Source organism: Pseudonaja textilis, chromosome 13 (assembly GCF_049901715.1).
Source record: "Pseudonaja textilis isolate UNSWEBS1 chromosome 13, rPseTex1.2, whole genome shotgun sequence".
Taxonomy (NCBI): domain Eukaryota; kingdom Metazoa; phylum Chordata; class Lepidosauria; order Squamata; family Elapidae; genus Pseudonaja; species Pseudonaja textilis.
The window spans coordinates 15,057,884-15,085,612 of NC_142002.1; the positions used below are offsets into that span (position 1 = coordinate 15,057,884).

General features: G+C 44.2%; 1 protein-coding gene across 2 annotated transcripts; it reads left to right on the forward strand.

The window, feature by feature from the left end:
- The first annotated feature begins 286 nt into the window (after nt 1-286).
- LOC113442143 (tropomodulin-3-like) lies at nt 287-27,660 on the forward strand. Of its 2 annotated transcripts, none has more exons than XM_026709502.2 (10): nt 287-396; nt 8,909-9,107; nt 10,491-10,647; nt 16,808-16,930; nt 18,270-18,359; nt 19,214-19,344; nt 19,615-19,722; nt 20,711-20,854; nt 22,444-22,588; nt 25,698-27,660. In XM_026709502.2, exons 2-10 carry the CDS (start codon nt 8,982-8,984, stop codon nt 25,730-25,732), a joined length of 1,059 nt encoding a protein of 352 aa, XP_026565287.2. In that variant the 5' UTR covers nt 287-396; nt 8,909-8,981; the 3' UTR covers nt 25,733-27,660. The 2 variants fall into 2 exon arrangements, with proteins under 2 accessions (XP_026565287.2, XP_087798020.1); XM_087941894.1 differs by lacking the exon at nt 25,698-27,660 and adding an exon at nt 24,429-24,750.
- Nucleotides 27,661-27,729: the final 69 nt, after the last annotated feature.

Here is a 27,729-nt window from a genome sequence, read left to right on the forward strand (position 1 = left end):
ATTGTGCAACCTGCCTTTCCCAACCCAAACCCACGCCTCCAGATAGATTGGGACCCACAGCTCCCCATCATTCCCGGCCAGCCCAGCTAAGGAGTAGCTGGGAGCAGAGCAGTTTTAGTCAGTAACTAAAAACAAGAAAGTGGTGGGGGGGAGAAGCCGCGATCGGAGGATCCCATCTCTCTCTCTCTCTCTCTCTCTCTCTCCATCCCGCCCCGCGGGTTGAGCGGACGACAGCCGAAAATCAATGGCGGACTACAGCTCCCGTGATGCCATTCGCCACCTCCCGAGCTACCGTCTACGCAAAGGCGAGGACGCGCAGGCGCAGTAGCCGGGCGGAAACAGCGCTTGTAGTTTTTACAACTCTTTCGAGGCTGGGACGACTTCTCCGACGGCTGGGTGAGTCTGGCGGGTGGGCTCCGGAGCCACGGGGTAGGGTGGGGGTGAGGGTGGGGGGGAGGGGGCTCCAAATGCCCCCCCCCCAAATGGGAGTTGGGTGTGTGTGTGTCAAACGGGTCCTGCCTGCCCCTCGAAAGTTGCAAGGAGAAGGCAGACTTTTGCCCTGGTAAGGCGGGGTTTGGGGGGGGGAGGTCGGGCTGGCTTCTGCAACCTGGCGCCCTCCGGTTCGCTAGACTCCGATCGCGCGCCCTCCGGACGTTGCAGCCCAGGAGGATGGGCTGGAGAGTCCAACTGGCCGAGAGCCGCTTTGTTTCCCCCGCGGGGGCTGCCTGGGGGAGGCTGCGGGATGGGACTTCGGGGAGGAGGGGAGAAGGAAGGAAGGTTGGGGCGCGGCAGGAGCCCACCCCCCCGACCTTCCTAGCTGTCTTTCTTTGCTCTTGCTCGGGAGACGTAAACCCTCCACACCCTGCCCCGCCCTTGTCATTGGGAACAAACCTATCTCGCCCCCCCCCAGCTCCAATTCTGGGGAATTTCCTCTTTTCTGCCATCTCCCCATTCAAGCTCAGCTTCCCACCCCACCCCACCCCACCCCGCAGGCAAGCCCAGCCTCCAACCTGGGTCTCGAGCTGCGGGTTAGTGGCTTTTTGACTCTTCCTGATGGACTTGGCAGCCCCGACCTTTAGAATCGATATTAGTCACTCCCAGCCAAGCTGGAGAGCCTGTCTTTTTTCCTTTAAAATGCTCTGGAGTTTTAAGGATTAGGTCAAGTCTTCCTTACACCCGATTCTTGTTGTGCGGGTTCTTCTTCTTCTTCTTCTTCCTCTTCCTCTTCCTCTTCCTCCTCTTCCTCCTCTTCATCTTCCTTTTCCTTTTCCTTCTCCTCCTCCTCCTCCTCCTCTTTCTTCTCCTTCTCCTTTTCTTTCCTTTGCATGGTCTCCTATTGTTGGGATGACTGCTTTTTCTTCCCGCCCTTGTTGTACTGAACAAAAGCAGACTTTTTTTTTTTACTTTATTTGTAAAAGAGGGGAAGCATGGAAAAAAAACAACTTGGGAGGGGGGTTGGACTAGATGACCTACAAGGTCCCTGATTATCTGTTAACTTGTGGTTAAAAGTAGCTCAGTGGTACAACCCTTATTTTGGCCTCCCAACAAGTTTCAGCTTCAATCCCACCTCAGACTGGGGAAGATTATCCGACCAGCCAGAGCACTGTACCACGATAACTTGGGCAGCCTTTCCCTCTGTGATGCCTGGTCTGGAAGAGTTTGCCGTTGACTATCTCAGGGGTCCCCAAACTTGTCAACTTTAAAGAATTGCTGGAGAATTCTGGGAGTTGAAGTCCACAAGTCTTAAAGTTGACAAGTTTGGGGACCTCTAGTTTACCTCACCCTAGCTGGCCAGGTATCTGTAGCCCAATTATTGTCGCGTCCTCCATCTTTTTCCTGGGATTATTCCAGCCATCTGTCTGAGCCCATTTCTTAATCGCTTAATAAGAGAAGACAAAAGTTTGCCCGGTGTCTTGTTCCAGGAAGAAAGGGTGTTACCCACATGTCTGTTCATTTAGGATCTTGGGAGGAATGGTTTCTTGCTGAGGCGGTTTGTAGTCTTCTGTCATTCTTGGATGTGTTTGCTCAGTCTGGTTTCCATTTGGGCGAGGAAGGGAGGAGGGTGTATTCTCAGGTAAGACGCTGTCGGTGGACCCCTTTGACAAGTAGGCTGATGGGTCCAGGTTGCATCGTGGCCCCAGAAGGGACCGAAGAGAAATTAAACTGGCTTTACCCATGAGGCAGAATAACAGAGAAGCAAGGAGGCAGACAACTGCATGCCTACAGCTCTCCCTGCAGTTTGTCCTTTAAGGTGTGGTGAGGGAGGCGTGCCAACTTTGGAGAAAGCTGCTAGTTTTTTAATACACTGAATAGAAAAGGCTGCTATTGTGTCCTTTGCCTCGGGTAACAAATGTCTCCAGCCAGGCTTAGCTCCTTCCCCATCTTCTTGTCTCTGCTTGCATGTTTATAGAGGTTCATCAAACCCAGCACCAAGAACAGGATAAACTTGGGAGCGTTTGGAAAAGGTTGCAGTATTGGATATCCAGAAGCGCTGATCCTAGCTTGTAAGACTGAGATCAGGATGTGTAGCAAGATGCTCCTTTTAGAGATTTGAACACTTCGACAACTCTTTCTTGAGTGACAGTGGCTGGGGAATTCTGGGAACTGAAGTGCACAACTTTTAAAGTTGCCAAGTTTGGGGACTCCTGCTATATAGTAACTATATTAAAATCAGGAATATCTCTAAATGTTGCTTGCAAGCAGGTTAGTTTGTGTTTAGGGCAAACTTTGTTGCAATGTCTGATTTTTTTCCAGGGGTAAGGACAAAACAAAGAATGTAGTATAAAAACAAAACTCTCAGTATAAAAACAAAACCTTCCAGAATATGAAAAACTGGGATATGAAGGCTAGTGTGGTATAGTCAATTAGAAATGGGAAAAGCAACATGAGTAATCCAGAGTTGTTTAAGATGGGCGTCCATACAACCCTTTAAAAAAATAAAACTAAAGAGCAGGTTTCAAATCCTGCTGTTGAATTTGGGACTATTAGTGTTCTTCCTGCTAGGTTGTTGACCTTGATAGCTGACATCTTAATTTTTAAGGTAAGCACATCCTAAATTTAGGAACTACCTAATCTCAGAAAAGTTTTCTCATTCTGGCTCTGGAGACAGGCCACCAACAGATTGCCCACAGCTTCTAGCTGAATGAAACAATGTCAGAAGTGATTGGATTCCTAAAATTTTAACCAAGGGGAAAGGAAACCTAAAGTAGAATTCAGATATCCGCTTTCTTTAATTTGTGCAATTGTGCCTCGACTTCAGACGCTATCCCTTCAGATTAAAATAAAAGTACACAGAGGGTGTGCTTTCACAAAAGTTCTGGGATTAAAGAACATGCATCCAAATCTATGCTGCTGATAAAGGTAAAATGGGGTTCTGTTACTTTAATAGAAAGGCATTTCCGGTGCTGAGAATATAGCTAAGTGGAAACCGGAAATAAGAGCATTTGAAAGGTCTGTTTCCATCCAGAAATGACACTTAAATAACAGGCCTCCCTTGGCGCACTGGGCTGCGTTTGCTTGGGAAATCTAGACCTATTCAAAACATTTTCATAATTAACTGGGACATCCTGCTCAGTTAGCTTTCTGGTGTGGTTGTCCCGAATGATGCAGGGTTTGGGAGAATATAATAGTTAACTTTTTAATCTTAATCATTACTGTGCCTAATGCTGGCTCATTCTTTTCTTGTTTCAGAGGGATATTATGAATAAGATGTGCCTGGTATTTCTTATAGCAAAATTAGCTATCAGTTGCTGGAGTTTCTATTTATGCTGAGCTATTTTCCCAGGAACAAGATGTCATTATGTATGGAAAGAGAGAGAAAGAGAAAGAGAGTGTGAGGGAGAGAGAGAAAGAAAGAAAAAGGAAAGAAAGAAAGAAAAGAAAGAAGAAGGAAGGAAGGAAGGAAGGAAGGAAGGAAGGAAGGAAGGAAGGAAGAAAGAAAGAAAGAAAGAAAGAAAGAAAGAAAGAAAGAAAGAAAGAAAGAAAGAAAGAAAGAAAAAGAAAGAAAGAAAGAAAGAAAGAAAGAAAGAAAGAAAGAAAGAAAGGTAGAGTGTTTCAGGGTAAAATATAAATGGGTTTGTCTGACCAAAAAAATTTGGAAAGACAGTCTCATTGATGTTTTATGGTTAGGATGATTGAGATGAAGCAACAATCTTTTGGAACAGGTAACTATTTCTCAACTTCATTCATGCTTTCCAATCCGTGTCTTGTAAAGAACAATTACACAATAGCAAAAATCTGGATATGAAGCCGGATCCCTGTCGAGTCGTGGAGGCAAAAACAGAGCCAAATTGGCAAGCTAGCAGGGAGGAACTATTTGGGGTGTTTTTTGCTCAGTAATGATGGCCTATTCTGAATTCAGACAAGGGGATAATCATGGATGGGAACCTGGAGATAGCCTCAAATCGCGTACCTGAGGAGACCCATATGAAATGATGGTTAATATTCCCAAAGGGCGGAATTCTGCAAGGTGGCGGGGTATTCTGTGATTTCAAAACACATTTCCCTTCCAAAATAACGTTCTGATTATGCAGCATTCTGGCTTGCTAACTGACTTCAACTAAAAAGCCAAGAATGACCAAGAATCTTCTCCCCGTTGGAAGTTTTCTCTGACTATATCAATCCCTTAAACAAGAATTATAGCAGGATCAGTCACGAAACCTGTTTAAAGCAGAAAGACAATATAACAAATCGTTTGTTCATCAAAAACGGGGCTACCTTAGGCATAAGGTAGAAAGTCAAACCTGAAATGACAATTCAGATCCTTGTGGAACAGGTTTGCACGGCTGCCCCGCAGGTTTCGGGCTGGCTAGGGAAGCAAGCGACGGAGCCTCTTACAAAGGGATCATCATAACCTTCCAAGTAACAAACTTTCGTTGCGTTTCCATGTTAATGGATTTAATGGTAATAATCGTGCAGAGAACTTTTCTGGGCCATGCACAGTGCAGAAGTGAAGAGTTAACTTTTCTACCATTGTTAAGAGTCTAGGGAGAAATAAAAAATAAAAAAAAACCCTCTCAGAATAGTCTTCCTGAACTACTGGCCCAGTTTCAGGTCTTTGATTGATGTTGGAAAACTGATAAACTCAGCTTTCTTTAGGGAAGGTTCATCCGGAGACTGATTAGCAGAAGATGTGCTGCTAGAAACAATGATAAAGTACATTTTGTAGCATGCTGGCCCAAATTAGCCCCCCGCCCCCACTTTATTTTCCCGTGAAATCATCTTTAAAAAAAAAAAGTAATGGGACCTTTAGTTGGCAACCTTCCTCTTTAAAGGTATTTGGGCTGAGGGGAAAAACATTCAAAGATTGCAGTGTGCCTCTCTCTATAACCTCCTCCAGAACTTGAGAACACTCCAGGTCAAAGGGTCCTGGATATGTGCATTTTGCTAATGAGTTTGTTTAGATTTTAAATCAGGAAGATTAACATGGCTGCCATCATCCATCACCTAACAATAGCATCCACTGTGCAGTTGAGGAATTAAAACATTGGTTTTTATGCCAGGAATTTGCCTAAAGAGTTTGAAGAAACTTTGCCAGTCAGGGTAGAATTGTAGAAAACTTTGCACCCATTTTACAGGGGACACTGAGACCCTACAGCAGCAGGTCAAAAGCAGGCGAAGCATAATAGTGAGAAAAGCAAGCCACCTATCTCCAAAAGTATCTTCCTCCTTTTTTATTCATTGGCCATCTTCATGTATTTTGATTTCTAAAAGTGAGACTTCCTTGTTTTCTTGATAAAACATGGACGTCGTTTGCCACTGCTACCTTGGCGGATGCCTTTGTTTTTTGCTTGTAATTTCCTGACCCAAGCATTTTAACTCTGTCCAAGGACTGGGAAATTTGGGGAGTTGATGGCTACAAGGTTGAGAAACACTATATTCTAATCAATCCGCTCCTGCTAATCCTTTTGCGAGATCAGTCTGTTCTGTTTATAATTAGGCCAGGCTAATTTGGCCTAAAGTCAGCCTGCAATACTTCCAATACATGATCATCTGGTGAATATTATCAACCCAGTGTGGAGAAACAGGAGAGGTTAAAGCTGTAGCCAGGCTGGATCGATACCTATTTGGGCAGGGGTGGGCTGCCAGGGGCTCGCAGGGGAGAGTCCCTAGCGTTCAGCCAAGAGCATTTCACACCTCGTAAAAGTGTTGCAAACTAGATAAACAATCCACTCAGCGCTTGCGAGGGACAGCCATTGAGAAAATCCGATAACATAGCCACTAGCCTCCAAGGGGATTAATTCCCAAATAATAAGAATCACGCAAATCACCAGAAACTCCATTAAGACTCCAAGATCCCTCTCACAATCACTGCTATTAAGCCTGGTTTCCCCCAGTCTTTTATTGAAGTATTAAATGCACGAAATAATAAACAACTTTTCGATATATATCTTTTTTTTTTTAGGTAATTAGGGCAAAGAAGCGATGTTGAGTTGGCCACACCCACCCAGTCACATGACCACCCGGTCACATGACCACCTAGCCACACGCCCACCTAGCCACACACCCACCCAGCCAATCATTAGGGCAGAGAACCTCTTGCTAAAAAATTTGAAGTCCACCCCTGGAACAGGGGTATCAAACTTGATTTCATTGAGGGCCGCATCAGGATTGTGTTTGACATTGGGGGAGCCGGGTGGGTGTGGCCAGCTCAACATCACTCATATCAGGGGCACCTGTGATGGCCCCAGTGCTCTGCCTGCGAAAACAAGCTCCTGAGCTCCGTTTTCGGCTGCAACAGCCTCTTGCAACCCTCCGCCAGCGAAAACGGAGCTCGGGAAGGCAGCCCTCCCGAGCTCCGTTTTCACTGGCAGAGACACTTTCGGCTGGCCCTTCACTGTTTCCAGGGTGGCCCTTGTGGGCCAGATCTAAGCACCCCACTGACCAGGATTCCCCCCCCGATTTGGGTTTGTCACCCCTGATCTAGAAGTTAGGGCTTACGAAGTCTGGCTTAGAAACGGAATGATTTCCGAATAATTTTATCCAGGAGAGTTTGCAAAATTGAAGCATGCACCCGACCCCGTTTGTAGGTGGTTGTGGAACTCCACAAAACTAGCAAGCCGGTAATAACCCCCCCAGCGCCAAAGAGAGAGGAACCCAGGGAAAGAAAAGGAGCAGAGAGAGACTGACATGGCTGGGCTTTGTGCCTGCCAGATTTTCTTCTGGAGAGTCTCCAAAGCCTCATTCTGTGGAACCAATCGGAGGTGCTGAATTTGCCCACGAGCAACAACTTTGCACGCTGAGCCACTTCCAGATATAACAGGGAGTTTTCTTTCGACTGGCTTAAGGCTAAACCTCCACTGGCAACCCTTGATCATCGAAGAGAACATGATTGTTCTTGTGTGTGTGTGTCTGACCCATTGTTGACAGGTCTTTTCCCTGGTGCACACGCCCGCCCGCTAGCACTGGGATGTTTTGTGCTTCTAAATAGATGTGCTGGTGCTGGAGAGGAGGCCATCACACACAGCGGGGGCTTGGCACGGAGAGGGCACAGCTTGACAGCTAATGGCAGTGCCATGCTTATTAACCACAGGAAGCCACTTTCTTTTGAGATGCTGTCTTGAGCTGAAAAGGAGGTCCAGGAAGAGGAGAAAAACACTTGTGGGCAAAGGCTAGGAAGTCTGGCGGCTCACTGCGCAAGATCAGGGTGCTTCACGTTTTTTAAACCATTATATTGCATTAGCCAATGTCTGGAAATCATCAGTCTTCCAGCTTCGTGGTTGTCCCAAAGGTGCTTTTTCAAGAAGCAAGTGGATTTTTTTTTGTTTTTCTTCTCATCCAAGAAGCTTCTTCAGTTCCCCACCATCCAGGAATATTGCATTGGTAGTTCCTTGATTGAGGTTTTGTTTACTCCTTGGTTGTTGGTCTAGTGTCAATCTTTCATATTAACCTTTGCTCATATATGTGTGGATTGTTGGTGCGGAGGTGTTTTGGTACCAACAGAGATGAACAAACTAACAAGGACAAGAACACTCCCACCAACACTGACTAGGCAAACCAACAGTGCATAAAAAATAAGACCAAACCCCCATTCCCTTCTAGCACTGATGATGTTGCCTAGTTGGGTAATGAAACATCTGCAAGAAAACAACCAAGTTCAGAGTACATCAAGGTCCCCACAAAACCTAAAGTGTTTTGTGTTGGCCCGGGCATACTTCAGGATATTACTTCAGAGTCTCTGTGGTGCAGTGGTTAGAGTGCTGTACTGCAGGCCCCTTCTGCTGACTATTGGCTGTTCAAATCCCACCAGGCTCCAGGTTGACTCAGCCTTCCATCCTTCCGAGGTGGGTAAAATGAGGACCCAGATTGTTGGGGGCAAGAGGCTGACTCTGTAAACCACTTAGAGGGGGCTATAAAGCATTGTGAAGCAGTATATAAATGCTGTTGCTATATTACTCTGGTACTTACAGAGTTGTTTATGATGTTGACTGGACTTTTGCAGCCAAAATCTTGGCTGGCTATCCTACACAACATCCGTTTCCCTGTCCGAAACTCTACCTAATCCCTGGCTAACATAACAGGAAGTTCAACTGAATATTGGGAGAGAGCCAGGTTGGAGAAGGTTGATAGGAAACGTGTGCTTCTTTTTAGCAAGGAAACATTCTGGACTGGCTGAACTAGAACACCCAACATGTCCTCTGTGGCTGACAGGGGAATTCTGGGAGTTGAAGTCCTCACATCTTAAAGTTGGCAAGGCTGTTCTCTAGATGTACGTTAATAATGCTGATCTTACCTGTTTGAGTGGTGACAAGTGCACATCTCCAGGGGACATATTGTGCATCATCTTAAGTGTTTGGAGGCATACTTAGCTCTCAGCATAGTAGTAAAACAGTTGTAGATAATTTCTCCTGCATCCACAGATGAGTTGCCTAATGAGTACATTTCTCTCCCATCCTTTCTGTCCTTCCAGATAAAAACCCAAAGCTAAGACCTTGGTCTTGTTATTAGTTAGTCAAGCTACTCAACATTGGTCTGCCAGAGTGATGGCGCTCCCTTTCCGGAAAGACTTGGACAAATACAGGGAACTTGACGAAGATGAAATTTTGGGCAAGTTGACTGAAGAAGAACTGAAGCAATTGGAAACTGTCCTAGATGACCTTGATCCAGAGGTATGTACATGTGGTCCCAATGTTTTCTTAGCATTTCCACAGCACCTGAAGGCAGGACAAGAAGTGATGGATGGAAGCTATTCAAGGAGAGAAGCAACCTAGAACTAAGGAGAACTAAACTACTCTACTCTACTCTACTCTACTCTACTCTACTCTACTCTACTCTACTCTACTCCCAGCATTCCTCCCCCAGTCATGTTAGCTCAGGAATTCTGGGAGTTGAAGTCCACAAACTTGCCAAGTTTGAAGGCCCTTGCCTTAGAGCAGGGTTTCCAACCTTGGCAGATTGAAGATGTGTGGACTTCCAACTCCTAGAATTCCCCATGCTGTCTGGGAAATTCCGGGAGTTGAAGTCCCTGCGTCTTAAAGTTGCCAAAGTTGAGAAAACCTGCCTTACAGCCTTCTCAGCTCTTTCCTAGGCGAAAGCTGCCGATCTGGGGAGATTCCTGTATTATAGGCAGAGAACAATAAAGTAGTTAGTTTGAACTCTACCTATATGGGTCTGCGCCTGGCAGTTCCGTAAAGCACATGGTAACTTGTGGTCTGTCTATGGTTGAACTACAATGCCCATCCTTTCTCACCATTGGTCATGTTGTCCATTGGGAGCTTGTAGTTGAACAACTTCTGAAAGGGCATTACATTTCATGAATGCCCCTGTCGGCCTGCCCGTGAAAATGGGTATGGCGTGTTTCCTACGCCCCAAAGCCCCAAAGCCTCCGATTTTAATTCATTTCTCGGGATACATTTGGGACTTTATCTCAAGCAACATCAGAATAAGGAGAGGTGGGCATTTGGTTGACTTTCTGGGGTGTGTGTAAGAGGATGAGCTGTGGTGGTGCAGTGGTTAGAGTGCAGTACTGCGGGCTACTTCTGCTGACTGCCGACTGCTTGCAATTTGGCAGTTCGAATCTCACCAGGCTCAAAGGTTGACTTAGCCTTCCGTCCTTCTGAGGTGGGTAAAATGAGGACCCAAAATTGTTGGTGGCAAGAGGCTGACTCTGTAAACAGCTTAGAGAGGGCTGTAAAAGTACTATAGAGTAGTATATGAGTCTAAGTGCTATCGCTAAGGACGAAGGAAGGAAGGAAGGAAGGAAGGAAATATGGATGGATAGAAGGAAGGAAGGAAGAGCCATGGTGGCACAGTGGTTAGAGTGCAGTACTGCAGCTACTTCTGCTGACTGTCGGCTGCCTGCAGTTTGGCAGTTCGAATTTCACCAGCCTTTTCAAGCCTTCCATCCTTCTGTGGGTGGTAAAAAGAGGATCCAAAATTGTTGGGGGCAAGAGGCTGACTCTGTAAACCGCTTAGAGAGGGCTGTAAAGCACTGTGAAGCGGTGTATAAGTCTAAGTGCTCTTGCTATTCCCCTCTTCCTTTCGTTTCTCAGAATGCCTTGTTGCCAGCGGGATTCCGGCAAAAGGACCAGACTGTGAAAAAACCGGGCGGTCCTTTTGACCGAGAAAAGCTTCTTTCGTTTTTGGAGAAACAAGCCCTGGAGCAGAAGGACGTCGAGGAGGTTGTCCCTTACACGGGAGAAAAAAAAGGTAAAGAATTTCCACGGAACAACTTAGCTCATCCAACCCCACTTTTCCTTTCTCTCTCTGCCTCCACTCGCCGGCTGGATTCGTTATACAGGCAGTCCTCTACTAAATGACCATAACTGGGACTGGAAGCTCTGCTGCTAAATGATGCGGGTTGTTAGAATGAGTCACGCCTGATTTAACGACCTTTTTTTTTGTTGCTACGGTCATTAAGTGAGTTGACATGGTTGTGAAGTGAATCGCGGCCACTAAATGAATCCAGGTTTCCCCGATTGACTTCGCTTATCAAAAGCCAACTGGGAAAGTCACAAATGGCGATCACGACGTCCCTGAATGCTGCAACTATTGTAAACACATGCAGGTGGCCAAGCGCCCGTATTCTGAACACATGACTGTGGGGGAATGCTGTGATGGTCATAAGTGCGAGAACTAGTCACTTTTTTTTCAGGAGCCTTGTAACTTTGAACAGCCGCTAAACAAACGACTGTAAGCCAAGGCCTGCCTGTATCAGGCTGAATATTGCCTATTTATTAAGTCGTCACATTAGCTGGACATGATCCAGGGCTGGGGATAAATTTTTTTAACAACCGGTTCTGTGGGCGTAGCTTAATTGGTGGGCGTGGCTTGGTGATCATGTTATTGGCTGGGCGTGGCCAACTCAATATCACTCACATCGAGGCACGCATCTCCTCACCTCTCATGACTGTGGGGATGCTGCAACAGTTATAAGTGTGAAAAATGGTCATAAGTCACTTTTTTCAGTGCCATTATAACTTTGAATGGTCACTCCACACAAGCAAAGTACCAGCAAAGGAAGGGAAAAAAACCCCAGAGAAGTTCCTGAGACAGGAAGTCTAGTCCTGCCAAGAATGTAATAAGGGTTAACGGAGAGGCAGTTTCTGTAAGCAACATCAGAATATTTCCTTTCTGCCTTCCTTACAGGATTAGCCCAGTAATTTCTCCTAACAACCGGTTCTCCGAACTGCTTAGAATGTTAACAACCGGTTCTAGTGAATAGGTGTGAATTGGTAGAATCCCACCCCTGGCTCTGAGCAAGAGATGTGGTAGCAGAAAGCCTGCACTGCAAGCTTCCTTGGAGTTTGAAAAAGGAAGCAGGCCAAGACCTCATCTTTCCAAAAGATCAAATCTAATTTTTTTTTTTAAAAAAAATCCACTATTGCTTCACAGTGGCTTTAGCATCTTCTCTCTTGTTCCAATCTGGCTGAAAGGAACAATGAGCCACTGTAGCCTGCGAAGGGAGCTGATGCAACAGAGTTTCCTTTCACAACATGGCATTTATGATGTAAATTTTCATTGAACTGACAAGGGCAGCTTTGTGGGCTAAGAGGTTGCGGAGTTCTCAGAGGGGTAGTATGGCGAAAAAAACTGGCCTGAGAACCCAGTCAAGACAACCCTGGTCCGTGTTGGGAATACTAGCTTGGATGGAAAATGTCTGATGAGACAGAGAATTCAGCTTCCCACCTTCCTCTAATAGTGCAACTGTTAGAGAGAACTTAAGGTAAAGGTAAAAGTTCCCTTTGCACATCCGTGCTAGTTGTTTCTGGCTGTAGGGGGCGGTTCTCATCCCCGTTACAAAGCCAAACAGCCAGCGTTGTCCGAAGATGTCTCCGTGGTCATGTGGCCAGCATGACTAAACACCGAAGGCGCACAGAACGTTGTAACCTTCCCACCAAAGTGGTCCCTATTTTTCTACTTGCATTTTTACGTGCTTTCGAACTGCTAGGTTGGCAGAAGTTGGGACAAGGAACGGGAGCTCACTCCATTACGCAGCGCTAGGGATTCGAACCGCCGAACTGCCGACCTTTCTGATCGACAAGCTCAGCGTCTTTAGCCACTTGAGCCACTGTGTCCCTACAGAGAGGACTTGGATCCTCTCTAACAGTTGGTTTAGGATGCCACTGGTCTGAAGCAACTTAATCACTTCTGAAGCTGCATAGAGATTTGACTTGGGATATGATGGTGGATGATGGAACTGCCTTGCTAAATTGCTTCTTATTAAGGATGTGGCCAGACTCGCCTAGAACAGAAGTGGGTCGGTGTTTGATGCTGTTGACATTAGCTTAGTGGTTCTGGGTGTCCCAAATACACTTTCAGCTCCACCCAGTCCCTTGTGAACTAACCTTGAGATCACCTATCTCCACCCTGGTGTATCCAGAAGTGTTGGAGTTCAACTCCCACAATTCAAACAGTCAAACAGATCAGGATGGCCCTGCTGGATGCTACCATGTTGAATATTCATCCTGTGTCTGTGTTTGTATAAAGGTTGGTCTCTTGTTTGTGAAGCTCCTTTAACGTCTTCAGCTCAGGGCTTGTGATCTTGTTCAAGGAGGAAATATTCTAAGAATGTTATAAAGCTGTATATGGGCATGCTAATAAAATAAATGTGCTTGTTATATGTGCATGCTAACAAAATACAACCTACTGGCTTGCTTAATCTCCCCTCCTGTTCTCAGTCAGTAGACATATTGGGTGGAAGTGGTGGTCCCAATAATAGAGAACTATTGGATTCTTATCTCCACTATTCGAGGTAGTAAAGGTTTCCCTCGCACCTACGTGCCAGTCGTTTCTGGCTCTAGGGGGTGGTGCTCATCTCCGTTACAAAGCCAAAGAGCCAGCGCTGTCCGAAGACGTCTCCGTGGTCATGTGGCTTGCATGACTAAATGCTGAAGGTGCATGGAACACTGTTGCCTTCCCACCAAAAGGGTCCCTATTTTTCTACTTGCATTTTTTACATGCTTTCAAACAGTTAGGTTGGCAGAAGCTGGGCCAAGTAATGGGAACTCACTCCATTACAAGGCGCTAGGGATTCGAACCGCCGAACTGCCGATCTTTCTGATCGACAAGCTCAGCGTCTTAGCCACTGAGCCACCACATCCCCTTCAATAGTAGGGTAGACTATTACAATGGCTTCAATCTGAGAGTCTAGCTCAACCATGAATCCAGCTCATTGTTGCTGGGTTTTATCTCATTTCTGTTTGGGTTTGATTCGAGCTTAGTGCGTTGCATAAAACCAGCCAACTTATGCTTATAAAACATGGTTTATGGTTCAGCATAATACAGGGAATAAATCAGATCATTTACTTGACACAACCTAATTAGCACAGGGTGAGTTCCCGGATGCTAATACTTCAAATCTCTCTCTCTCTCCGTTGCTTTGATGCCATTCGTTGCACTCCAGCAACCGTCAGTGCGAGAAGCATGGAGGTGATCTTGATGTATTTTACTGGTTTTTCAAACCAAGCAAATCCGGTTCTTGTTTCCCCGAGCAGCTTTCTCAGTAAATAAGATTAGTCTTTCCAAATCATCCTCATTGGACCGTCCATGGCTTTTGTGAACAGGGAACGGCTGTGCAGATGTGTTCTCTAGGCAATGCTCGTGTGGGTTATGCGTCAAGAGGGAAGAATCTGCAAAGAGTTTTTTGATCTTCTGCCAACTGTTTAAGTCATTATTTCCAAAGGCCATAGAGGGTAGGGATTTTTTTTTTTTATTTAATCCTTGGAGTGAGTAAACAATAAGCTCAAGATTGTTCCTTAAAGTATTTGCTCATTACCTGGAAAGGAATCTTAACTTTTCTCTAAAGGCAAGCAGAGGTGAGGTCCAAGCAAGAAGAATATTTTTAGCTTTGATTAAACAAAACTTATGTTTCAGGTATGGCCCATTTTGCAGAGGGAGCAGCTAAATAGCATTCTCAGGAGGTTTAATCATGCCTCTGAAAGAGAACAATAGCCCAGCTTGGGTTTAAATAGGGTTCAAATGAGGAGAGCCTGCGGTGTGTGCTTCGCTTTAAAACTTAATCGTCCAGTCCCTGGAAAAGTTGCTTCCAAGTAGAGCTGACAAAACATTTTACTCTTTTATTCTGCTTCAAAAAATAATAAAGGTTTGCTGTCTTCTATGTATAAAAAAGCGAAAGATCACTCACGCATCATCACAAAATCTCCAGAACCGTAAAGCCTACAAAACTTGAACTTTGGCACGTCTGTTCCTCTTGGCTTCTAGGTTCTCACTAAGAAAAGATTTTTCGAAATGACCCTCAGAGCATTCGTATTTCCTATATTATTATTATTAACACGCTCAGATGCTAAGGGGTTCTACTCCCCCTCCCCACCTGGAAAGAAATCTCTTCCAAATGCAAAACACAAGCAGAGAAGTTTCGGTTTCTGTTTCACAGCAGCAACCAGCTTTAGCACAGAACAGTTGAGCTAAGCCACGCCCAGGCTCCTTGCTGTCTCCTTGCTCACAGCAAATACTGTTTCAGTTTTCAAACAGCCCTCAACTCTCTCACACATTGACAGGATGCCAGCCAGATGAATACCTATGGGTGCTGGTAGGCAGAGGCAGAATTTTTCCCCTCTTATTTTCCTCCCCCAAAACTAAGCCCAGCCACATACTTTTGTAGCAAAGCACGGGTATCAAGCTAGTTGCTAATAACAGTATGTGGAGTCCAGGTGAAAAGCAAGAAAGTCTGATTAATGAACGAAGAATAGAGAATGCTTGCTTTGTTCCAGAGCAAATCTCAGCAAATTTAACATGCGTGCAAATTTAAGCAAATTTAAGATGATGCATGGCTGGCTGGCGAGTTTTGGGAGTTGAAGTCCACACATCTCAAATTTGCTGAGATTGAGAAGCATTGTTTTTTGTGGGGAGGCGGGGTGTTGGAGGTTTGTTCAAAATTCAATTTCTTCAGATGTGCCTTGGCCAGGTTGCCTATATTCTTAGCAAAGTGCCAGGTGGATTAGAACAGACAAAGGATGGGAGGCGAGTGAAATGAAATCACCTGGAGGTTTCAGCCTTGATAGTTTCATTTATTTAAACAAAACCACGGAGACAGTTGCAACACTTCTTGTTTAAACTCTTTTTGGCTCCCATCCTAAATATACCAATTCAACACTGATCCCCACAAAATACAGCGGCTCGGTTCAGATGCGATCTAGGCTGATATAATTTTAATTTACTTGGTCAAAGCACTGCGGGGAGGGAAAAAGCCTGTCCTGATAATTGATTATTAATGCGATTGATGGCTTGGCATGATACGACCCTCCTGATTCAAGCTAATCATGGTTTGTTCAACCAGCCATTGATGAAACTTATATGCCACCCCAATGGCTCTTTTTTTTTTTTTTTACCCCCAAGAAAATGCCAACCTTTGAGTCTTCTGCTGGTTTCCATTAATTGCAGTGTTGCTGAAATAGCTTCCAGATGCTGCAAATTTTCTTTCTGACATTTCCGCTTAAAGAAAAATAATAATCCAGGTTAGAGCCTGCCAAAGCTTGTGATGATGAGCAAATAAATGTACAAGAAACAAAAACCAGATGGAGAAGGGAGTTAAATAAGGAGGGCCACAGCTGTTTGTGTAATTCTGCTTCCTATATTGCGCCAGGCCTAGTTTGTTATCATTTAAAATATCTACATTCTGCCTTCTTGTATGTGCCTAGACGGATGCTTAAGCACATACATCCACATAGAAAAAAAATCCCTTTTTAGAGGCAGCCTATAAGTATAAACATGCATAGAACTAAGTAAGGTAAGGTTTAAATACACGTACACTTTATTTTGGGAAGTGTGTATGTGGTATAATTATCGTGTGTGGTATAATTATATATAGTACAATTATAGAGTTGGAAGAACAACTCCTTACTCGGGACAAAAATTTAAAATGAAGTGTCCATCTGATCAAACATAGTCAGTGAATACCAGCTCGCTATTTCCCAATGTTATTGTTTCTATTGTTAACTTATTCTTACTGTTAAAAGTATTTATTTCTGCCTTTCTACAATTTAAACCTCTTCTTTTATTTGTATCCTGCCTTTTGTTATTTTTGCAAATAGCACAAGGTGGCGAACATATCTAACACGCCTTCCTCTTCTCATTTCTTCCACAACAACCACCTCGTTAGGTGGAATGGGCTGAGAGAGAGGAACTGGCCCCAAATCACCAGCCGGCTTTCATGGCTAAAGTGGGACTTGAATTTCTACCCAAAATCTGGTCTCAAAAGTATTTGGCTGCTAAACAAACATTTCCTGGTGCTGATAAGAACTGCAGTCCCAAACAGAGATAACCAGGTTAATTCCACTTTAGAGTCACCTGTTCTGAACTAATCACTGAGGCCGTCCTAACCTGCATATTTTTATCTTCCCTTGAACAGGAAAAGTTTTTATTCCCAAACAAAAACCAATACAGTCTTACGCGGAAGAAAAAGTTATGCTTGACCCAGAACTGGAGGAGGCATTGACAAGTGCCACTGACACAGAACTGTGCGATCTTGCAGGTCTGTAGGATTTGTTAAGGCGGGGAAGGGTTGTTTGGAGTGGGAGAGTTGCTCGATTGTTTTGCGTATCAAAGATCAAATCGTCATCTTCATTTAACGACTCCATAATCCCTTGCAGGGTGGCATCTGGGCAACTGAATGGAGCTAGCGGTGTTTTAATGGCCGGATGCCCTTCCGGTTGCCAATGTGGAGTTTTGTTCAGCAGATATATTCTCCGTGTGCCCAAAGAGAGAAATATCTGCCTCTACTCAGGATCGCTTGAATAGTAGTAGGCTTTTTGAAAAATAGCAACAAAAAGGATATGGAAAATGAACGAAATCAGCATTGGCAGATTCTTCATCAAATGTAGGAAGATAGTTTCCTTTTTATTTCTCTCTTCTGAAGAAATAGAGAGCTTATCCTGTTCTGAATAAACACATTCCCAAGCCCAGTTTTCTGTGCAAACACAAACACGGCACAGTGCTTAGAATGGCATATTTGCAGGCAAACTCTGCCCATAGTCTGTAGTTCAATCCTGAGTAGGCTCAAGACTGACTCAGCCTTCCATCCTTCCGAGATCAGTAAAAATGATCGTTGGGGCAAGATGCTGACACTGTAAACCGCTTAGAGAGGACTGCAAAGCACTGTGAAGCGGTATATAAGTCTAAATGCTACTGCTAAATATGAAGCTTTCCTTGTGTAGCAAAGCTAAGCCCAAAATACATCCCAACTAGAACAGGCAGTTCATCTTCCCTAGTTCATCTTTAAGTTTTATCCTCAAGTTAAACTTTAAATGGAAAGCTACTTGGGGCAGAGATTTGTTTCCTTATTTTCCAGTAAATTTGGTGTGTGTGTGTGTGTGTGTGTGGATTGGTTATATATCTTCAAATCATGGCCAACTCCTAGCAACCACGCTTTCTCCATGACGACCTCGTTCTTCAACTTTTCCATCAGTGTATTCATCACTGTTGTGACTAAGTCCCCCTTGCTGGTGGTCATCCTTTCCCCACCTCTTTCTTTTTATTTTTACCAGCATTATAGTCTTTTTCAAGAGAGGTAGGTCTTCGTGTTGATTAACTGATCCGTGTGCTGTCTGGTTGGTATCAAGTCACCAAGTAGGTTTTCTCCATGCAACCAATCCCTATCCTGGCCTTCAGGACTTCCAAAGATGCTCTTGACTGAATCCGTCCCTCTTGCTGTCGGTCATCCTTTTTCCCTCTCCTTCCTCCTTTCTCACTCGCTAGCAAAAGTAATTGTGGGAAATGGGAAGGTGGATTGCCCCTTTTGTGCCTCGTTGGAAGGGAAAAGATAAAGTGTAATTATGATTTATGTCTTCCCCGCCCTTTTCTTTTAATTCCAGCCATCCTAGGAATGCACAACTTGATTAACAGCTCTCAGTTGCAGGATATCGTGGGAAGCAGCAACGGTGTTGGCAATGAAAGTTTCACAAGTGAGTGTCCTCTTTGAAAGTCTTTAACATGAAGCATACAGCTTTTTTTTTTTTTTTTTGGTAGAGTGAGGGATGAGCTCCAATCCACTGGTGTAGTCAGCCTAAAGAGAGGCGCAGAGATACCCCAGAACCAGCTTTTGATTAAATGAATTTTTAAAATTATAATATAAAATACAAAACGAAATAGGAGGGAAGATAGGGGAAGGGAAAGTGTAGGAAAGAGGGGAAAAAGAAAGCAAAGGTGTTGACTTCCAACTCCCTTTGGTGTAGTAGAATAAAATAATGGCATCCAACCTCAACTTTTTACATTTATATAATAGTATAAAGTAGCCGTTTCTATGACAACAAACCTATCTAATTGATAAAACCCCAAATCAAAGTTTCAGTTTTTTCTCATCACAAGAACAAAGTCCAGAAGCGGTTTCCAAGTAAAAACAAATTTAACTTTTGATTAAATGAAATTTGAATGAAAAACCAGTAAATGAAATATCCTTCACAGGATTACCTTCATAAACTTAATAATTTCCCTGTACTTCCTGTTTAAAAATTAGTTGGATGACAATGTCTGGAGAAGTCCTGTTGACTTAACTATTGACAATCTACCCCAGGATGCGATTTAGAAATCAGTTATCCTGAAAGAAATATATGTCTTTTAAATTAACTAATGAAATTGCTATTCACTTTCTGAGTTGGTGGTAATGCAGTGATGCGTGAGCATGAAAAACGTGGGTCATATACTACTGAAAAAGTCCCGTCCTATATCAGTTGTAGGAAGAGTGGTTTAGCAGGGACTTTACTTGTAACGGAAATATAATCAGTGCCTGTAATACTTGGTTTTTTACCTTTTAATTCAGATGTAGTTAAAGGTGAAAAGGTAATCCCGGTGTTTGATGAACCACCGAACCCCACAAATGTGGAAGAGAGTTTGCAAAGGGTTAAAGATAACGATCCTCGCCTTGTTGAAGTAAACCTGAACAACATTAAGGTAAGAATTGAGTAGAACGAGTAAAATATCCCTTTTAGGGTAGAGCATCGCAACTGTAGAATTCATAGAATTGCAATTGATGAGGATGATAAATGGGGCAATATTTGCTAGCCTGCCCCTCTGCTGTTATGTGGTGGAAGAGGATATCAGAAACTGTAAATACACAGATTCTCCACCCCGTTCAGAAAGGAAAGCAGCACATTTTACTCTAGTAAGAGTTCGAGTCCATATTCAAAAAAGGCTGCCTCTTTTTTTTTGCGTGACTTCTAGAACATCCCCATTCCAACTCTAAAAGAATTTGCCAAAGCCCTGGAAATGAACACCTACGTGAAGAGCTTCAGTCTTGCAGCCACTCGGAGCAACGACCCCGTGGCCATGGTGAGCAAAGAGCCAGATTTGGCACTCACAACTGTGTCTTAATATGAGGTCATGGCACTGGGAGAGAGAGGCCCAGCCCACTCAACAAGACAGTTGTTTCCATCTATTTAATCTTAACACCGCTGTGGGTGTTGGAAAGATGTTTTCGACATCTGTCTGGGCTCTTCCAGCCTTGGGGAATCAAGTGTAACTGATGGATCCGATTTGAAGCAGGAGGACATCCCAAAATGTGAGCCAAGATACTGCAATGAGCCAGACTGGTCCTTAAGAAGAGAAGGAGGAGGCTGGCTAGACCCCATTGGTCAGATCCCTCAAGTGGAGGAGGAGTTGTTGCGAATGTGAAAGTGTTCTGGCATCTGGTTGGCTTGGACAACAACGTCGGTTTAATTTTAGACTATTATTTAAAGTTAAGAAGCAAGTTAGTAATGTATTGCCAAGCCAATTTTTTAAAGCAGGTCCATTTAGGAAAACGAGGTAACGTTTGAAGTCCAAGAGGTTGTTTGAAAACATTTCGCTTCTCATCCAAGAAGTTTCTTCGATTTGGTTGTTCTTCAACATAACTCAGGAAGCTTCTTGGATGAGAAGCAAAATGTTTTCAAGGAAAAGTGGGGTGGAAAAAAAACCCCAAGAAAATCCAGTTGCCTGCTGGGAAAAGCCCCTTTGGGACAACCATGAGCTGGATGATTGAGAATCTCCATAGACCAGGGGTCCCTGACCTTAGCAACTTTAAGACTTGTGGACTTCAACTCCCAGAATTCTACAGCCAGTTAAGTCCACAAGTCTTACAAGTTGCCACAGTTGGAGACCCCTGTAATGTTTGAAGGCACCAGGAAGAAAGAAATTGCAAGCAGGGACACCCCCGTATATCTCCGTTTTAGCTTTGGGAGGTGCCACTCATTTGCTGTGGCAGTATGTAAGGTAGCATAGGTGTCTCCTGTTGTGAATCCAGTCCAGTGTGGACTTTATTGCCATTCTTTTGTTTCTCGAGGCTTTTGCGGACATGCTGCGTGCAAACCGGACCCTGAACAGCCTCAACCTTGAATCCAACTTCATCACCGGCGCAGGCATTTTGGCCTTGATAGAGGCACTGAGAGAGAATGAAACATTGACAGAGATCAAAATTGATAACCAGGTAACCTTACCCTGGGGGGGTGGGTGTCTAAAAAGGGGGCCAAGTGAGACTTCTTTTAAAACTGAAAGACGGTTTCTTCCTCAGGGCTATTTCTGAGAGCCGTTTTCCTGCCTTTTGCAGGAGAATCTATATATAAAAGTGAAATTCCACTCACGCATCATCACAAAATCTCCAGAACCGTAAAGCCTACAAACTTGGAAATTTGGCACCTATGCTCCTCTTGGCTTCTAGGTGCTCGCTAAGAATGGATTTTTCAAAATGACCATCAGAGCATTAGTATTTCCTATATTATTATTAACACGATCCAATGCTATGGAGTTCTGTTCCCCCTCCCCACCTGAAAAGAAATCTGTTGCAAATGCAAAACACAAGCAGAGGAGAGGAGTTTCAGTTTCATAGCAGCAACCAGCTTTAGTACAGAACAGTTGAGCTAAGCCACGCCCAGGCTCCTTGCTGCCTCCTTGTTGCTCACATAGCAAATACTGTTTCAGTTTACAAACAGCCCTCAACTCTCACACACTCTGACAGGACGCTAGCCAGATGAATATCGATGGATGCTGGTAGGCAGAGGCAGAATTCCACCCCCACCCCCCTTATTTTCTTCCCCCAAAACTAAGCCTGACCACATAGTTTCATAGCGAAGCACAGGTATCAAGCTAGTTGCTTATGAAACCCAAGAAAGGTATTGTTCACCATCTTGTTAAAAGAATAAAAGTCTCCTTTCTCCAAGGTTTTGCTGTTGTTGGGATGGGAAGGAGATAGGAAACAGACTTGGTTTCAAATCCAAAACGTTCTGGAAGTTTGGGCTGAGCGTTTTTGGGTTGGCTACGATTTGGAGAACACAGAAATCGTGCTAAATTTCAAACTAAAGAAGAACCCAGAGAAATCCTGGAGTGATTTATGGAGTGCAGTGAATGTGGCAAATGTCTGTTGCCGCTCTCCCTTCCACCCTCCAAGTGCTCTGTGTGTCTCTTCCTTACTACAATAGTCGTAAGCCTTCCAGCCCGGGCAATCCCATTGATCAGCCATCTTGCCTTGACTGTCTTCCTACAGCCATCTCTTGTGTGGCCCTCTTTGGTGTATTCAGAGGCCACATGTTGCTTCCCTGACATCACAGAGGCCATCCAAGGCACTAGCCTTTCCCTTTTCCAACATTTTCAGAAACATGTTAAGGGACAAGGCTGCTTTAGTGAGTCAGCGATGGTTTCCCCAACTTAACACTGCAAAACAATACAGCTGCTTTAATGAGACGTTCCTTGCCCTTGCAAGAAACACTTTTCTCAGTGTTTTTCAGCCTGATGTGAACCAGATTGATTTGGTCCGCACAACCATCCGAGCCCAAATCAAACAAACCACATTAAGGACTTGGGATGAGACGCAAGTCTTTTTTGAGCTGAATATATCATGGTTTCTAACCTTCGTTTTGCTCTTGGGAATGAGAATTGCCACATAAGCCATGCAGTTTGCCAAGGAGGATGGACCTCCCAATCCTGACATTGTTTTCTGATGATGTGCCCACATCCGTTTCAAGCAACTCTCTTGTAACTGGCCAGCATTTGTTGACTTCCACCTTGGGTGTTTTCTGACAGAGGCAGCAGCTCGGGACCCCCGTAGAAATGGAGATTGCCAAGATGCTTGAGGAAAATGCTAAGATCCTTAAGTTTGGGTATCACTTCATGCAGCAAGGACCCCGCGCCAGAGCAGCCGCCGCAATAACGAAGAACAATGATTTAGGTAAGACAAGCTCCGCTATGAAAGCAGTGGTGGCATGCTACCAGTTTGGACCAGTTCGGCCAAACTGGTAGTTTTTGTTTTTTAAAAAAAAGGCTCCAAGGATCAGCTGAGAGGAGATTGGCGCTGCAGGCTTCAGCTGATTGGCGCTGCAGGCCTCAGCTGGTGTGGAGAAAGCTGCGTGCACGCTTTAGGTGCATATATGCATGCACACACGATCACTGAACCGGTGATAGTGACACTTCTTATGATTGTGATACTTCTTATGTTCCTCATTCGAGTACAGGTGAGCAATAATAAATCATTCACATTTAAAAACAAAAAACAAGTTCCCTGAATGGCTTGCTTCCTTCTTTACTGATTTTTCTTAAAGCGATGCAGGTTTCCCGCCAAAAATGAGGACGCTTGGTTTAGTTATTAATAACTTCAATAGGAATTCATCCCAAAGGTGCTTTTCTCCAAAAGCCACCTGGACTTTCTTGGGGTGTTTTTTTTCTTCTTCTTCTTCTTCTTCTTTGCAAACGTTTCGGAAGTGAAGAAGCTTCTTGGCTGAGAAGCGACACTTTTTCAAGGAACAAAACTGAGGCAGTCCGGATGGCTTTTGGAAAACCTGGATGACTGAGAATCTCCATAGACAATATAACTTAGCATTGTGCAAATGCAGAGTCCTTTCACACTTTTAAGCCATAATTCAGCTAAAGCGAGTTATCTATTTCAGTGCGTTTTGGAAAACTCAGATGGGGTCTGTTGTGGTTAGCCGGCAGCAGGTGCGGATGGCTGGGGAGAGCGAGGACTCAGATGAGGGGCCAGGACCATTAGGGAGTGGACTGCTGCCTTCAGACATTGTGGGGGCTGGCAGCAGTGATGAGGAGGTTCCTGAGGAGCCTGTGCCAAGTGCACGTGCACACAGGATTGCTTGCAGGAAAGAGCTACAACAACACGGGCGACTTGGGAGTAAGGCTGCAAGATAATGGCCCCTCCTTCAAGAGGATAAAAGCCAGCTGTGAATCGGATGTTCTTTGCAGCAGGCAAAGACGTTTTGAAACTCCAGCCTCGTGGACATTCCAGTAACCTGAGTTTGTATTTGAAGATTCTTGTGTTGCAAATTATTCCCTGTCTGTTATCTTTTGGCAAGTCCCGCACAGTTTGGCAAGGCTTGTGCTTATCACAGCTAATTATTTTGTAAAAACATTACAAGGTTTCTGTTCCTTTTGGATTATGTTTGATTTGTTGGAAAAGGGCGTGGGTCAGAACAGGTTCATTTCAAAAGTAATCCCTTTAAGGTTTCAGTTCAGGTGACATATAAAATGTCACACTAGGTGAGAGCATTGAATCACAGCTCACAGCTATGACAAGAACTTGGTGTTATGCAGGCCTGTGGATTTTTTTTATGCACATTTCCCCAAAGTGCTTTTTCAAGAGGTAACTGGACTTTCTGGTTTTTCTTTGAAGATGTTTCGCTTCTCATCCAAGAAGCTTCCTCGGCTCTGGATGAGAAGCAAAACGTCTTCGAAGAAGAACAAAATTCAGTTGCCCCTTGAAAAAGCACCTTTGGGACAACCATGACCCGAAAGACAGAGAATTTCCATAGACAGACATCTCGTTTGAATGAACTGAAAAACAGACGTCTGAACGAGGAGACTGAATGCCTCCCACCCTATAACACAGCCGTTCTGAAATGGAAAGCAAGATAATAATCTGGTTTTGTTTGGGGTTTAATTTTCAGCGTCTTGAGAGAGCCATTTTGCTCTCCTTCTCTTCTCTCTGCGTCTTCAAATTCCAGGACTGTGGGATATCTCTCTCTCGTACTTTGTTCTTTTCTCCTTTCTTCTTCCACCCTTAGCCTGGCATCTGGGAGTTAAAATCTCTGCCGATCTCCTTGCATCTCTTCAGCCCTGAAACTTCTGAAGAGGTTCTTGCAAGTGCCCACTTGGTATTAAGCGCCAAGGAAGAGAAGCCTCTTGAAAAGGTTGCCTAATTGTGTCTCTGCATGCATCCCTCCCGTAAGCCTTGCATGCATTTTTCCTTTTGCTTTTTTCTGTCGTTTTCTCCTGCACAAAACTCCTGCTCGGGAGCGGTTTCGGCTGCTGCTCTTGTCGTGGTTTGGCAAGACGGGGCTGTGGAGCATGGGTGGCAGAGCATACAGAGGCAGGAGCTTTCCTGGGGCTGAAAGGTACAGGGCAAGTCTTCCAAATTGCTGCAAAGGTTACCACCGAATTGGTACATTTAGTGATACCGATAGAGGGAACTCATTTGAAGCTTTTGGGTGCCTTTCGTTGATTTTAAACATTAACGGTGTTTTTGTTTAAACATTAACGGCATTTTTTGTTTAAACCTGAACTAAATCTAACTTGGTTTTATTTTTAATACCATTTCCTTGTCCCTTTGGGGGATAGCCCCCAGTATCCCGTTGGATTACAGACAGTCCTCGACATATAGCAATAGCACTTCGATGTATATGCCACTTCATAGTGCTTTTACAGCCCTCTCTAAGCAGTTTACAGAGTCAGCCTGTTGCCCCCAACAATCTGGGTCCTCATTTTACCCATCTCGGAAGGATGGAAGGCTGAGTCAAGGTGGGATTTGAACTGCCAAATTGTAGGCAGCCGGCAGGCAGCAGAAGTAGCCTGCAGTACTGCACTCTAACCACTGTGCCATAGAGGCTCACATGACTCCCATTTGGGAGCAGAATTTCCACTGCTTCAGCAAGTTAAATGAGTCACAGCCATTTTTAATGAGCTTTTTTACCTCAGCGGTTAAGCACACCACAGCGACTGTTTAGAAAATCCAGCTTCCCACCTTGAGTTTGTCAGAAACCATCTGGGAAGGACACAAGTAGTGATTGTATGGCCCCTAACCAACACATGCTAGTTGTCAAACGCCCCAATTTTGATTATGCGACACCTTGGGGACGCTACGATGGCCATAAATCCAGTTGTAAATCGCTTTTTTCAGTGTAACTTCGAACCATCGCTGAATGAATGGCTGTAAGTCAAGGAAAATCTGTAATCCCTCCCTTCTGAAGAACGGAACATGACGACTTCACGCCAAAGTTAATTCTCTCTCTTTTCTCTTTTTTTGTCCCTCTGCTCCGTCCCTTCTGTCTGGACAGTTCGCAAGCGAAGAGTGGAAGGCGACCATCCCTAAACCCTCCAGCCATCGGAAGAGGAAATATTCTGGACCTCCGTAAAGGACACCCACTTCTTCACCTGGGGTTCAGCCACCCCAAGATTTCTTCTTACTTGCCTAGAAGGGAAAAGACTGGAATTAGCATTCCTCTTTTTGTTCATACGGTTGAGTGTGTAAATATATATATATATATATATGTATCTTTCTCTATATATATATTTGATAAAGTTATATTACTAGCGCTGGCATCCAATACATGGTTTGACAACCTGCCAGCCTCATTGGTCCCCAGGTTAATTCCTTTTTGTTTCAGGAGTTTCTGGGCAGATAAATGCCAACTATATATAACATCGGTGGCACAGAAGTGGCAGAATCAACAGCTACTGTTAAGGAGGCAAACTGTTTCAATTCCCACTGAGAGAAAATGATCCGATAGGAAATAGGGAATTCTAATATAAGCACTGAGGCATCGAAGCAATGTTTTGTGTGTGTCAGGGAGGGAATTTTTCTTCCCGAAAACAAAGGGAAATGATTACTACACCCACCATCTATGTTGCAGTGATGCACGTCAGTGCTCTGGCTAATGTTTCTCTTACCGCCCTATCCAAAATGAAGATAGTGTCATTTTCGCTGTAAGAAGATTTCAGGGTTGCTTCAGCTGCTACTTATTTTCCCTCTTTGTGATGAGCTCAGTTAGCAAAAATTGGTGCTGGGTGCCTTAACCCTGGGCAGCTTATTTCTCTATGAATTTGTAGAACAGAATATGTCTGCACGTTGCTCTGTCATGCCCAAATTGGTTGTATTTATATAGATAATCCCCACCCCCCATTTCATCAGCATAGTGTTGGGTTCTGCTACTCGGTATTTAAATATGTGTGTGAGAGAAAGAGAGAAAATATATTTGTATGTATAAATTGCAGCATGTCAAATTCTGGCTGCTAAGCTGTAACACGACATGCTGGCCCATTAGTGCTTAACAAGCCCTATTTATGTGAGTTGAAAAATACCTTGTGACTCCTAGAACAGTGTTTCTGACTTTGAGACATGTGGATTTCAACACCCAGAATTCCCCAGCCAACATAGCATAGCATAACTGGCCGGGGAATTCTGGAAGTTGAAATCCACACGTCTGAAAGTTGCCACGGATGAGAAACACTATTCTACAAATTTCACACGTTCTGGCCAGCCACGTTCTGGGATACTGTCGCAGCTCACCCTGATGCTTGTCCACAGCTAGGCTGCTGGGTAGAGAAAATTACCCTTTTTGAATTTCCCATGCCTTTTACGTAGCTGGTTGTTGTGGCATCCTAGGACATTGTCCGTGATAACTCCTCAGCCGGCTGTTCCTACTTCAAGTTGAGCCTGAGAAGAAGCACATATTGATGGCTGTTGGAAGGGATCTTGCCTGTTTCACACCAAGTCTCTCTTGGAGCCATCCCATAATAGGCATTGTCTTTGACAATCGAGATGCACCTCAACTGAGTGTGCAAAGGGAATCCTTCATTTTAATATGGTGATGTGGCACACACCGGACTCGTGCAAGTCCAGGATTTTGAAGATTTAAGGTTTACTCAAGGGAAACCATGATAGGAAATGCTGCCCCATGGTTCTTACTTCCTAATTAGGAAACACTTCCCATTCTGTCCAAAACAAGTTTCTGGTTTGGTAGAAAAGCTGTAAATTAGGAATCCCACTTTGGATAGGACATGATAATTCCTCACACCCCTTTCTGTGGTTCTTGTTCCTGTTTCCTGTTGTCAAAAAGAGAGAATCCTGCGCATACCTTGAATTGGGGTGCTACACAATTTCAACTTGTTTTTCGGGGTTGCCTGATTCACTTCAAAGTATAAAAAATGTTTTTAAATAAAAATGTGTTAAAATGATTTTTTAAAAAAATTTTTTAATCCATGCAACAGTTGAAATTAAAGAGATGCTTTTAAATGCTACTAACGGAGCTTGGTTATCACTGTGAAATATTGTCCTGCAATAGCACCATTTCTATAAATTCCTGCTTC